Consider the following 13901-nt stretch of genomic DNA (forward strand, 5'->3'; position numbering starts at 1 on the left):
CTGAAAAGGTATAATAGTTCTTTTGCAAGTTGCAACTTCCATTCAGGAAGTGGATTTTTTTTCTTTCATAAACTTACATCAACAACATTACAATAGAAAAATAGGCACACCAAAAGACAGATTTGCCATTTGACTAGTTAACCTCTGAAAGGGCAGCTGTGCAGGGGAAGAACTGTGTGCTTTCCATAGCGCACGTTACTCTGCTGTGGCCTTTGCAAAGGGACACTGCCAGTTACAGAACACTCCAAATAGAAATAAAATTTTGCACCAGCTCACAGCAGGACCCTACATAACTCCATGTAAGATGATATCAGAGAAGAACACTTCCAGGTGTACGCAAGATATTGTTAGACTGCATCTCCTCCTGCCCTCATATTTACCTGGGCCATGCAGCGGAATGGTATCGAAAGCCCAACAGTCGCTATCCCAACTGCCAGAATGTCGAAAGCGGCATTCCCGACAGATCCCAGTAAGTATTGTAACCTTACCTACCCCTAACCCACCCCTTACCCCTTCCCCAGTCTAACCCCAACCCCATTACTTACAGTCAGTATGCCACTGTCTGTTTTCTGACTGTCGGGATCCTGTTCGCATCCTTATGCATCCCTGACAGGCATGATGACACACTAGAGAAGCGGGTGAGGTTCAGACTGTAAATTAAGATGGTTAAGAGCCATATAGTCTCAGGACTACTGGTGTACCCAGAACTTCCCCGGCTGTAGTATGTTATCTTCATCTTTAAATGCAATCAAATAGACTTTAAGGTGGATACGAGGCTTCTACACAAATATCTGCAGGTAATCTACAAAGGTGTGACACAATCCAACACAATCACTGGCCTAATGAAGAAGACAATGACTGTGTTATGCAATTATTTGTTACTTAAAATATAGAGTAATGAGTACAGTACACACTACAACACTTCTCTAACCGTATGATGGACAGATATAATGTATTAATCTACCACGGTCGCATGCACAAGGCATAATCCGCCATATGATGACATGCTTAAAGTAACTAAACTGCTTTGTATGTTGCATCATCCCATGTGATGTGTTGCACATCAGAGTTACTACAACACAATTTATTAAAGAAGTGTTTGCAGGTACCATGACTGCACAACAAATCATACAGTGTGTTCCCAGCTTTAACTTAGTCTGGAGAAAAGAAAAGACCAAAATTGAGGTTAGATTTGCTGTAAATGAGGTGGTTTAGCTCTCTCTCAAAGTTATAATTATTTGGCATCGCAGAGATGCCAAATCTCACTTTGATGTCCGTAATATAGTAGATACAGTATGAACCAAGGATGCTAGGAGATACTAGGCCAGATGTACTAAGCCTTGGAGAGTGATAATTTCACAGTGATAAAGTACCAGCCAACCAGCTCCTGTTATTTTTCAAACCCATCCTGTAACATGGCAGTTAGAAGCTGATTGGCTGGTACTTAATCACCGTGAAATGTATCAGTTTTTAAGGCTTAGTACATCGCCTTCTTAATGAGACAACAGTAGTGGCCTGAGCTACAGATGAGTCCTCATACATAGTTACTGCAATTGCACCAAACAGCCCCTCTCAGCATGCCAGGTCCTGTGAGACTCTGCTAGCATTTGGAGACTTTTTTGCGTTTTGTCGAAAATGTGACTTTGTCGCAATGAAACTAGGATGCACCAGGAGACTCTGCTGATTAATTTGATATTCAATACTAGTATATCTGTGCGCTACTCCCATTTCAACCAAGACGTATTTTCTGCCAAAAACACCTGACGCTAGCAGAGCTACACAGAACCTGGAGGCTCATTCGCGCCAGGCATCTCTTGCTGCATGGCGTATTGGGGCTAGATGTATAAGGACATGCTCTCCCTTTAAAAACACAATCGAGCACAATTACTTTATGGTAAGGGGTTTGGAATGAAGGGGTAAAGATCTATTTTTGGGTAAACCTTTATTGCCAGACCCAGTGTATCTTCCTGATGTAGAGACAATTAGTAAAGTACAGCAGGGTACACATGTAGTGATGTGTCCTGAGCGAACACAGAACGCTCAGCACACAATCTAAAGGGGCATATTCAGAAGCAGTTAAGACATTTATATATTACTTATACTTCACAAAGGAAAAGTGACATACCTTGTGTTATCATCTATGAACATTTGTACACTGTTGAAAACAAACATTGGCTTCTCATGTGTACTGTATGCCACAATGTAAACACACAGCTCCTCAAAAATAGTTGAAATTAAAAAATCATTCCTAAAATTCCTTTGCTGATGCTTCATATTTAAATATATGTGTTGCTACATTTACACTGTCTCAGGAGATACAGGAGGAAATTCACCAAAACAGCGAGCCAATGCAATGCTCTATGTATGTATGTTATGCTCTAGAATTAAAATTTTTGTAGACACTTTAAATGCTTGAGCATATATTACTAAGAAGAAAAATAAAAACGGACAATACAAACCCATTCCAACAGAAGCAGAACACAAAGTTTTCTCTTTAACCTCAGCACGAATAGCACTAGCAACTTCGTCAGGAGCGAGTTTGGTCTCCGCAAGCACTTGTGCGATATCAACCAGGGCTTCATCACAGCTTACAGCTTCAATATCATGAGTATAGCTAGTGAAACAAAATGCAAAGACACAGACAAAATGTTCACTCTGTATTGGGATCAAACTTTAACAGTGACACTACACTGATTAACTTGATATCCGACACTTGAATATATGTGTACGACTGAGACTGAATCTGTATACGAATTGCTATGATGCAGCGGCCGCTGCTTTTTCCACACCAAGTTCCATTGTGCTAACTGTAAAGACTGTGTCACCTAAATTAATCAGCAGTTTCCTGGTGCAACCTAGTTGCATTGCACTAAAACTAAAAAGGATAAAAAGACGAACCACCCACCCAAAAAAAAAAAAAAAAAAAACAACAACCAAAGATGGCAGACAATAGCATTCTCGCATTGGGACTTAGCGGTGCACTCGTGCCAGGTGTATCATGTCATATGGCGTATTGAGGCTAGTTGTAAGAGGACACATCTGTATCTGCAGACTATGGGCTATGGGGGATATCCAATAAGCCCCGGAAAACATCGGGGTCGCGATTTTTTATAATTTTTTTTTTTTGTTTAACAGGCTCTCCAATTGATCGCCTGTAAAAAAAAAAAAAAAAAAAAAAAAAATGCCCTTTCTCCCAAAAACACACAGATTCAGTGAAACCTGTGTGTTTCGGTAGAAAAGTAGATTTATAGTAAGACTTGCCATTGTTAAATCTTTCTGTGAGGTACACTGGATTCCACAGGGAATAACATCAGGGTGTAGAGTTGGATCTTGATCCAAGGCACCAACAGGCTAAAGCTTTGACTGTTCCCAGGATGCACTGCACCGCCTCCTCTATATCCCCGCCTCCAGGCACTGGAGCTCAGTTTTGTTAACCAGTCCAATGCAGTAGCAGGTAAAAGACGACAGTAGTTAGCAGCCACAGATACCGTCTCCTGTTGTGAGAATGGGGTTACCAGCGGCTAATGCCATACAAACCCAAAGACGCTATGTGCGTCAGGGTGGGCGCCCTGTGGAATCCAGTGTACCTCACAGAAAGATTTATCAATGGTAAGTCTTACCATAAATCTCCTTTTCTGCAGTGGGGTACACCTGTATTCCACAGGGAATAATATAGAGGATGTCCTAAAGAAGTTCCTCATGGGAGGGGACGCACTGTAGCGGGCACAAGAACCCGGCGTCCAAAGGAAGCATCCTGGGAGGCGGAAGTATGAACGTGTTCACTGAGGACCACGTAGCCGCCTCACACAATTGTTCCAGGGACGCACCACGGCGAGCCAGAGTAGAATGGGCCTTGATAGTAGCAGGAGCTGGAAGACCAGCCTGTACATAAGCTTGTGCAATCACCATTCTAATCCTTCTGGCTAAGGCTTGCTTATTCGCAGGCCAGCCACGTTTTTGAAAACCAAAAAAGGACAGAGAATCAGACCTCCGAAAAGAGGCTGTTCTCTTCACATATATACGGAGAGCCCGTACCACATCCAAAGACCATTCTTTGGAGGACAAACCAGGAGAGATAAATGCCGGAACCACAATCTCTTGGTTAAAGGTGGAAAGACGACACCACCTTAGGTAGATAACCAGGGCGAGTTCTACGAACCGCACGGTCACGGTGAAAAATCAGAAAAGGGTGACCGACAGGATAAGGCACCAAAGTCTGAAACCCTTCCAGCAGAGGCAATAGCCAGCAAAAATAAGACCTTAAGTGTAAGACATAAAAAGGTCCACAGACTCAAGGAGGTTCAAACGGAGACTCTTGTAGGGTATCCAGAACAACCGACAAATCCCAAGGAGCCACAGGAGGAACATAGGGAGGTTGAATCGGTAAAACACCCTGAGTGAAAGGATGAACGTCATGCAGAGTCGCAATTTCTCAGAAACGACACCGACAAGGCCCTGTTGCAGAAAAGCCAAAAGTTTGGCAGTACTAAACTTGTACAAATCATAATTCTTAGCCGCACACCAGGTGAAGTAAGAATTCCAGACCCTATAATAAATCCGAGCCGAAGCCAGTTTACGGGATTTCAACATAGTTTGAATGAATGCCTAAGAAAATCCCTTGGCCCTCAGAACTGAAGCTTCAAGAGCCACGCCATCAAAGCCAGTCGGGCCAGATCCTGATAGACACAAGGGCCCTGAACGAGGAGGTCTGGGCGTTGCGGAAGTAGAAGAGGATGCTCTATTGAGAGACTCTGCAGGTCTGAGAACCAATGCAGTCTAGGCCATGCTGGAGCGATTAGAAGTAATTATCCTCCTTCTTGCTTGAACTTCCTTATTACCCTGGAGGGAACACGTACAGCAGCCAAAAGTTCCATGGAATTGCCAGGGTGCCCATGAACACTGCTTGAGGATCCCTTGTCCTTGCTTCGAAGACCGGACCCTTGTGATTGTGTCGAGACGCCATCAGGTCTACATCTGGTAGGCCCCACTTGTCAACTAGAAGTTGAAAGACTTCCGGATGAAGGCTCCACTCTCCGGCATGTACGTCCTCACGGCTGAGGAAGTCCGCTTCCAAGTTGAGGACCCCCGGAATGAACACTGCCGATATGGCTGGCAGATGGCGTTCCGCCCATAGAAGAATCCTTGACACTTCCAACATTGCCATGCGGCTTTGAGTGCCGCTTTGATGATTTATGTACGCCACTGTGGTGGCGTTGTCAGACTGTACTTGAACAAGCCTGTTCTGTACCAGAGGCAGGGCTAGTTTCAGGACATTGAACACTGCCTGCAACTCCAGAAAGTTTTTCGGAAGGAGAGATTCCCCCCCTGGTCCACCGACCCTGAGGAGCGTGTTGCTCCAACCCCGCAGACTGGCATCCGTCGTTAGGAGGACCCAGTTGGAGATCCAGAAGGGATGACCCCTGCTCAATTGTTGGTCCTGTAGCCACCAGCTCAGTGACCGACGGACCTCCGGAGTCAAGGAGATCATTTGAGACCTAATCCGGTGAGGCAGGCCGTCCCACTTGGAAAGGAATAACCTCTGTAGAGGGCGGGAATGAAATTGAGCGTACTCTACCATGTCGAAAGCCGACACCATGAGGCCTAGTACTTGCATCGCCGAGTGTATCGACACTCTTGGACGAAAGAGGAAGCATCTGATTCTGTCGTGAAGTTTCAGGACCTTCTCTGGAGACCAGAACAAACGTTGGTTGTTTGTGTCCAGTAACGCCCCCAGGTGCACCATGCTCTGAGCAGGGACCAGCGAGGATTTCTTCCAGTTGATGAGCCAACCGTGGGCTTGTAGGAATTGGACAGTCAGTTCCAGATGACAGAGAAAAATCTCTGGGTAGTTAGCCAGGATCAACAAGTCGTCCAGATACGGCAGGATCCTGATACCTTGACGGCGGTGAAGGGCCGTCATGACCGCCAAGACCTTCGTGAAGATTTGTGGAGCCGTGGTCAGTCCAAAAGGCAAGGCCTGGAATTGGTAATGTAGGTTGCCAATAGCAAAACCGCAGATACTGCTGATGAGACCTGGCAATAGGTATATGTAGGTAAGCATCCTGTATGTCCAGGGATACCATATAGTCCATGGGCTCCAAGGCCAGAACAATAGAGCGAAGAGTTTCCATACGGAATTTGGATACCTTCACAAATTTGTTCAAAGACTTGAGGTTAAGAATGGGCCGTGAGGATCCATACGGTTTTGGAACTAGGAACAGCGTTGAATAGTAGCCCCTGCCTCCCTGAGCCAGAGGTACCAGCATTATCACTCCTGTGTCCAGGAGGGACTGTACCACCAAATGTAGAGTATTTGCCTTCAACGGATCCGAAGGGATATTTGTCAAGCAAAACTGGCGAGGGGGACGTTTCTTGAAAGAGATGGCGTATCCGTGAGTGACGACTTCCCTCACCCAGGTGTCTGAAGTGGTCTGTAACCATACTTGGGCGAACCGCAGAAGTCGGCCTCCCACCCTGGGGTCCCCCAGGGGGTAGGCCCGTCCTGTCATGCAGCAGGCTTGTCCGGTTTGGAAGCCGGCTGACGGGCAGCCCAGGAATGTTTAAGTTTGGGCTTAGAGGTTTTGGAAGTGCGAGCCTGTTTCGGGTACGCCTGACCCTTTGCTTTACTTGGGAGTTCAAAAGGAACAAAAGGTGGTACTTTTAGCCTTCGGAGCCGAAGGATTAGTACTCAGCAGACATGCAGTTTTAGCAGACACTAAGTCAGCAACAATCTTGTTCCAATCTTCCCCAAAAAGGATGTTTCCCTTAAAAGGGATCACCTCCAAGGTCTTTTTAGATTCCAGATCCACAGACCAGGACCGTAAGCACAAAATCCAGCAAGCCAGAATGGACGTAGTAGACGCTTTGGCTGCCAGGACACCGACATCAGAGGCCGCCTCCTGAATGTAATGAGAGGCTGTGGTAATATATGAAAGACACTGTCTGGCATTATCAGAAAATTAGTAGGTAGCTCCACTTGAACTTCTTGAACCCAAGCTTCAATAGCTTTTGCAGCCCAAGAAGCTGCTATAGTAGGTCTATGTACAGCACCCGCAAGAGTGCAAATAGACTTCAAGCAACCCTCCACACGCTTATCCGTCGGTTCCTTCAGAGAGGTGACGGTAGAGACAGGCAGAGTAGATGACACCACCAGACGTGCGACAAGCGAGTTCACCGGCGGCGCTGTTTCCCAATTTTTACTTAACTCTGCAGCGAGGGGATAACGATTTAGCATCTTTTTAGACAGGGAGAATATCTTTCCTGGAGACTCCCAGGATTCCTGACGTATGTCAACTAAATGGTCAGAATGTGGCAAAACTAATTTAGTAACCTTCTGACATTTGAACTGATCAGGTTTCTTAGACGTATCTGGAGGTTCAGTTTCATCATCGATCTGAAGAATCAGTTTGATAGCCCTCCAAGAGGTCAGGAACATCCACCTGTGTTGTATATTCTCCATCAGAAGCATCTGCATCAGTGTTTGATGGCTCAGTACAGTATATACGCCATCTTCATCGGATGAAGTATCCGAAACATGCGTGGATTGTGAGGAAGAAATGGCCCGCTAACATGACCCCTTAATCCTAGGGGGGCGAGGGTCAGGCTGTTGTTTAACCAAAGACTGATTTAACTGCTGTAACTGAGACGACAGAGAATCCACCCATGGTGGATTTACAACAGGGACAATATGTGATTGTACAGGCACAGAAGGTCCCACATAGGGCGCAAGTCTCGTTATTAGCGTAGTCAGTAAATTAGAAAAAGCAGCCCAAGGTGGGTCTTGGTGTGCCACCGGTGCTGCAGGCTGACCGAGGGGTACAAAACCCCCAATACCTGGACCCTCAGCTGGAATATTTTCCTCATACAAATCTGTGGCCCTTAGCACTGCATGATGCAGGATCAGCCACAGATCTCCCGCTCTGTGACACAGACATTATTGGAGATTGTATCTCTAGGGAATAACAGTACAATATAGCCAGACACAGTACCTGACAAAAAAAAACCTGTGGAGTGTAATTGCAATGCAGCTCACAAACAGGTGTTTTAAGTGTTATAACGTGACTGAAATACACAGAGAAAAATACCAAACAGTATATCCTGTGAAACACTGATTATATATATAATATATTTGTGAATGAACCCACAAACACCAAGTATCTTCTATTAGTCCGTGGGTGCTCGGTTAGCACAATTGAATACACAACAGTCCTCACCATGAGGCTCCAGCCGGGGCTATGGTTAGGAAGAACCAGCACTCCATGCAGCAAATTGAGGTAGCTTTTAATGTCCTTATTCTTTAGACAAGTCACATATGAGCTCATATGTGACTTGTCTAAAGAATAAGGACATTAAAAGCTACCTCAATTTGCTGCATGGAGTGCTGGTTCTTCCTAACCATAGCCCCGGCTGGAGCCTCATGGTGAGGACTGTTGTGTGTGTTATATATATATATATATATAGATATAGATATAGATATAGATATAGATATAGAGAGAGAGAGAGAGAGAGAGAGAGAGAGAGAGAGAGAGAGAGAGAGAGAGAGAGAGAGAGAGAGAGAGAGAGAGAGAGAGAGAGATATCCCTGACGCACTTATCCCCCTCAGGGTACAGAATATGTGATACATGGAATGGAAACCTCACAGCAGCTATTGGCGCACACAAAGTCACATGTACAATGTAGGAATTATTACAACCATCAATAAAACTGCACTAGACTAGCAATACTAAGTAAAGCTATGTATGTATACAGATATATAACAATGCACAGTAAATACTGGATATATTTCACAGGATACTTGTACTAAATATCCTTGTAGTTAAGCACTTGTTCTTAACTAACACTGTCTAAACAGGTAGAATACTTAAGTGTCCTGTAAATGCACAGCGCTGATAAGGCAGGCGGCTTTACAGAGGAGACAGTGCCCAGCAGTCCCAGAATCAGCGCAGATCTGTGTAATGGTGCCCAAACGCTGACAGGGAGTGAGGGAGAGAGAGATGCAGCTCCAGGTCGGGAACATCTGTCATATATGGCGCCTGGGGGAGGGGCTACAGGTCAGAGCCTTATCCCCTCTACTGGACTTCACCACCGGGTACTATGGAGCCTGTACTAAATGGATTTTAGTAAATCCGACCTGTGCTCCTTGCCCTGGTGGATATAGTGGGGTCCCTGAACGGCCAGTGTCCACGCCAGCAGCACGGCCCGTCTCTGGAGACCGCGCCGGACCGCGATTTCAGCGCGTCCAGTCTGGGGGACCCTCTTACCTCCTCCCTATCGTGAGGCTACGCGATCCAGGAGAGCAGCGGCGGTATGTGTGCCTGATGAGACCGGAGCACCTCCGGCAACCAGGGAGCAGGAGTATACAGCGCCGCTGGGGGAGGTAAGGGAGCCACAGCACGATATGTCAGTTTGACATATAGCACAAAGTGCCGATGCTGCAGCCCTTGAAGTCTTCTTTCTTGTCAGAAGAGCTCTTTCCAGGACGGCCTAGCGCAGCCCTCCCTGTTAGCTGCCTGCTCTGCAGGCACCAACTTACAAACTGAGCTCCAGTGCCTGGAGGCGGGGATATAGAGGAGGCGGTGCAATGCATCCTGGGAACAGTCCAAGCTTTAGCCTGCTGGTGCCTCGGATCAAGATCCAACTCTACACCCAGATGTTATTCCCTGTGGAATACCAGTGTACCCCGCTGCAGAAACATCCCCGTTTTCACACAAAAACAGGCTGTTTCTGGGGATTTGGTTTTGCCTGTTTGAGCAGGTGAAACAAAATCCCTGATAAGCCGCATCTCGTGCCGGCTTATTGGGACTAATTAGATTGTCCCTTGTGGGACAATTAGCCCCAGTTAATTACCCGAACTAATTGGATATCCCCCTATGTCAGAACTACAAAAGAAAGGGGAAAAAAATTATAGGCTTCAAATGGATGAACAGTACAGTATCTGGACTGCTCTGGAATGAGCTGGACAGAAGAGTGATAGCAAAGCAATTAACATGTGGAGCACATTCTGCAACAGTGCTGGAAATAAGCTTTCCAAGTATTAACCTGGAGAAGGCATAAGGAAGTGATAAACCAGTGATATGTGCAAGGTGATAAAAGGCAACAGCCAATCAGCTCCAATATGTAAATTAACAGTTAGGATCTGATTGGCTGGTGCGTTTATCACCTTGCACATATCACTGGTTTATCACTTCCTTATGCCTTCTCCAGGTTAATACATATGCCCCAATGTCACAAGTGTGTTCAGCAGTTATGTCTGCAAAAGGTGACTACATTGAATCACACATTTAAATACATTTTATAAAACAAAATGATTCTAGGATTGTGTTTATCTCCAATTGTTTATTCTATGGTTTAATTTCAGTGTACATTAATACACTTGGGGCCGGATTCAATTAGCTGCGGTTCATTACCAAGGGCTAATTGTTCTGCCGTAGCTATTCAATTATAGCCCACAGGCTACAGTTAACGCGGATTTCTGTTTGAGCCTGAGGAGGTTCCGCGAACCCATATCTCCTAGAACTTGTCCCGGATTCTATGGGTTAACATAAGTTAACAGATAATTTACAACACAAGGATAAGAGGCTGTAATTGAATAGCCAATTCAATCCGGCCCTAAACGGTATCAATTTTGATAAAAACAGGAAAAAAGGGGGTGCAAAACTTTTGACCGACAGTGTATTTATATACTTTTTTGTTCTTAATGGCTTTATATGAAAATAGTACACTTTTTATCAATGACACAAAAAATAAGATTTTACTTACCGATAAATCTATTTCTCGTAGTCCGTAGTGGATGCTGGGACTCCGTAAGGACCATGGGGAATAGCGGCTCCGCAGGAGACAGGGCACAAGAATAAAAGCTTTAGGATCAGGTGGTGTGCACTGGCTCCTCCCCCTATGACCCTCCTCCAAGCCTCAGTTAGGATACTGTGCCCGGACGAGCGTACATAATAAGGAAGGATATTGAATCCCGGGTAAGACTCATACCAGCCACACCAATCACACCGTACAACTTGTGATCTGAACCCAGTTAACAGTATGATAACAACGAAGGAGCCTCTGAAAAGATGGCTCACAACAACAATAACCCGATTTAGTTAACAATAACTATGTACAAGTATAGCAGACAATCCGCACTTGGGATGGGCGCCCAGCATCCACTACGGACTACGAGAAATAGATTTATCGGTAAGTAAAATCTTATTTTCTCTGACGTCCTAGTGGATGCTGGGACTCCGTAAGGACCATGGGGATTATACCAAAGCTCCCAAACGGGCGGGAGAGTGCGGATGACTCTGCAGCACCGAATGAGAGAACTCCAGGTCCTCCTCAGCCAGGGTATCAAATTTGTAGAATTTAGCAAACGTGTTTGCCCCTGACCAAGTAGCTGCTCGGCAAAGTTGTAAAGCCGAGACCCCTCGGGCAGCCGCCCAAGATGAGCCCACTTTCCTTGTGGAATGGGCTTTCACAGATTTTGGCTGTGGCAGGCCTGCCACAGAATGTGCAAGCTGAATTGTACTACAAATCCAACGAGCAATAGTCTGCTTAGAAGCAGGAGCACCCAGCTTGTTGGGTGCATACAGGATAAACAGCGAGTCAGACTTTCTGACTCCCGCCGTCCTGGAAACATATTTTCAGGGCCCTGACAACGTCAAGTAACTTGGAGTCCTCCAAGTCCCTAGTAGCTGCAGGCACCACAATAGGTTGGTTCATGTGAAAGGCAGAAACCACCTTAGGGAGAAATTGAGGACGAGTCCTTAATTCTGCCCTGTCAGAATGAAAAATTAAGTAAGGGCTTTTATATGATAAAGCCGCCAATTCTGACACACGCCTGGCTGAAGCCAGGGCTAACAGCATCGTCACCTTCCATGTGAGATATTTTAAGTCCACAGTGGTGAGTGGTTCAAACCAATGTGACTTAAGGAACCTCAAAACAACATTGAGATCCCAAGGTGCCACTGGAGGCACAAAAGGAGGTTGTATATGCAGTACCCCTTTTACAAATGTCTGAACTTCAGGTACTGAAGCCAGTTCTTTCTGGAAGAAAATCGACAGGGCCAAAATTTGAACCTTAATGGACCCTAATTTTAGGCCCATAGACAGTCCTGTTTGCAGGAAATGGAGGAAACGACCCAGTTGAAATTCCTCTGTAGGGGCCTTCTTGGCCTCACACCACGCAACATATTTTCGCCAAATGCGGTGATAATGTTTTGCGGTTACATCCTTCCTGGCTTTGACCAGGGTAGGGATGACTTCATCTGGAATGCCTTTTTCCTTCAGGATCCGGCGTTCAACCGCCATGCCGTCAAACGCAGCCGCGGTAAGTCTTGGAACAGACAAGGCCCCTGTTGGAGCAGGTCCTTTCTTAGAGGTAGAGGCCACGGGTCTTCCGTGAGCATCTCTTGAAGTTCCGGGTACCAAGTCCTTCTTGGCCAATCCGGAACCACGAGTATCGTTCTTACTCCTCTCCTTCTTATGATTCTCAGTACTTTTGGTATGAGAGGCAGAGGAGGGAACACATACACTGACTGGTACACCCACGGTGTCACCAGAGCGTCCACCGCTATTGCCTGAGGGTCCCTTGACCTGGCGCAATATCTGTCTAGTTTTTTGTTTAGACGTGACGCCATCATGTCCACCTTTGGTTTTTCCCAACGGTTTACAATCAGGTGGAAGACTTCTGGGTGAAGTCCCCACTCTCCCGGGTGAAGGTCGTGTCTGCTGAGGAAGTCTGCTTCCCAGTTGTCCACTCCCGGAATGAACACTGCTGACAGAGCTATCACATGATTTTCCGCCCAGCGAAGAATCCTTGCAGCTTCTGCCATTGCCCTCCTGCTTCTCGTGCCGCCCTGTCTGTTTACGTGGGCGACTGACGTGATGTTGTCCGATTGGATCAATACCGCCTGACCCTGAAGCAGGGGTTTCGCTTGACTTAGGGCATTGTAAATGGCCCTTAGTTCCAGAATGTTTATATGAAGAGATGTTTCCATGCTTGACCACAAGCCCTGGAAATTTTTTTTTTTTTTTTCCCCTGTGTGACTGCCCCCCAGCCTCTCAGGCTGGCGTCCGTGGTCACCAGGACCCAATCCTGAATGCCAAATCTGGGGCCCTCTAGTAGATGAGCACTCTGCAGCCACCACAGAAGAGACAACCTTGTCCTTGTCGACAGGGTTATCCGCTGATGCATCTGAAGATGCGATCCGGACCATTTGTCCAGTAGATCCCACTGAAACGTTCTTGCATGGAATCTTCCGAATGGAATCGCTTCGTAAGAAGCCACCATTTTTCCCAGGACCCTCGTGCACTGATGCACTGACACCTGGCCTGGTTTTAGGAGGTTCCTGACTAGCTCGGATAACTCCCTGGCCTTCTCCTCCGGGAGAAACACCTTTTTCTGGACTGTGTCCAGAATCATTCCTAGGAACAGTAGACGTGTCGTTGGAATCAGCTGCGATTTTGGAATATTTAGGATCCACCCGTGCTGACGTAACACTACCTGAGATAGTGCTACTCCGACTTCTAACTGTTCCCTGGACCTTGCCCTTATCAGGGGATCGTCCAAGTAAGGGATAATTAAGATGCCTTTTCTTCGAAGAAGAATCATCATTTCGGCCATTACCTTGGTAAAGACCCGAGGTGCCGTGGACAACCCAAACGGCAGCGTCTGAAACTGATAATGACAGTTTTGTACTACAAACCTGAGGTACCCTTGGTGAGATGGGTAGATTGGGACGTGGAGATAAGCATCCTTGATGTCCAGAGACACCATATAGTCCCCTTCTTCCAGGTTTGCTATCACCGCTCTGAGTGATTCCATCTTGAATTTGAACCTCTTTATGTAAGTGTTCAGGGATTTTAGATTTAAAATTGGTCTCACCGAGCCGTCCGGCTTCGGTACCACAAAC

At 46.2% G+C, this 13901-nt stretch overlaps 1 protein-coding gene across 5 annotated transcripts in view; it reads right to left on the reverse strand.

Moving 5' to 3' along the window:
* REV1 (REV1 DNA directed polymerase) overlaps positions 1–13901 on the reverse strand; it is a 266941-nt gene that overhangs the window by 129589 nt on the left and 123451 nt on the right. For all 5 annotated transcript variants that reach the window (XM_063953373.1, XM_063953375.1, XM_063953372.1 and 2 more), the window contains one exon: positions 2460–2614. In XM_063953373.1, the coding sequence (XP_063809443.1) occupies positions 2460–2614 (155 nt within the window). The remainder of the gene's footprint in view (positions 1–2459; positions 2615–13901) is intronic.

This window comes from Pseudophryne corroboree, chromosome 2 (assembly GCF_028390025.1).
Source record: "Pseudophryne corroboree isolate aPseCor3 chromosome 2, aPseCor3.hap2, whole genome shotgun sequence".
Classification (NCBI taxonomy): Eukaryota; Metazoa; Chordata; class Amphibia; order Anura; family Myobatrachidae; genus Pseudophryne; species Pseudophryne corroboree.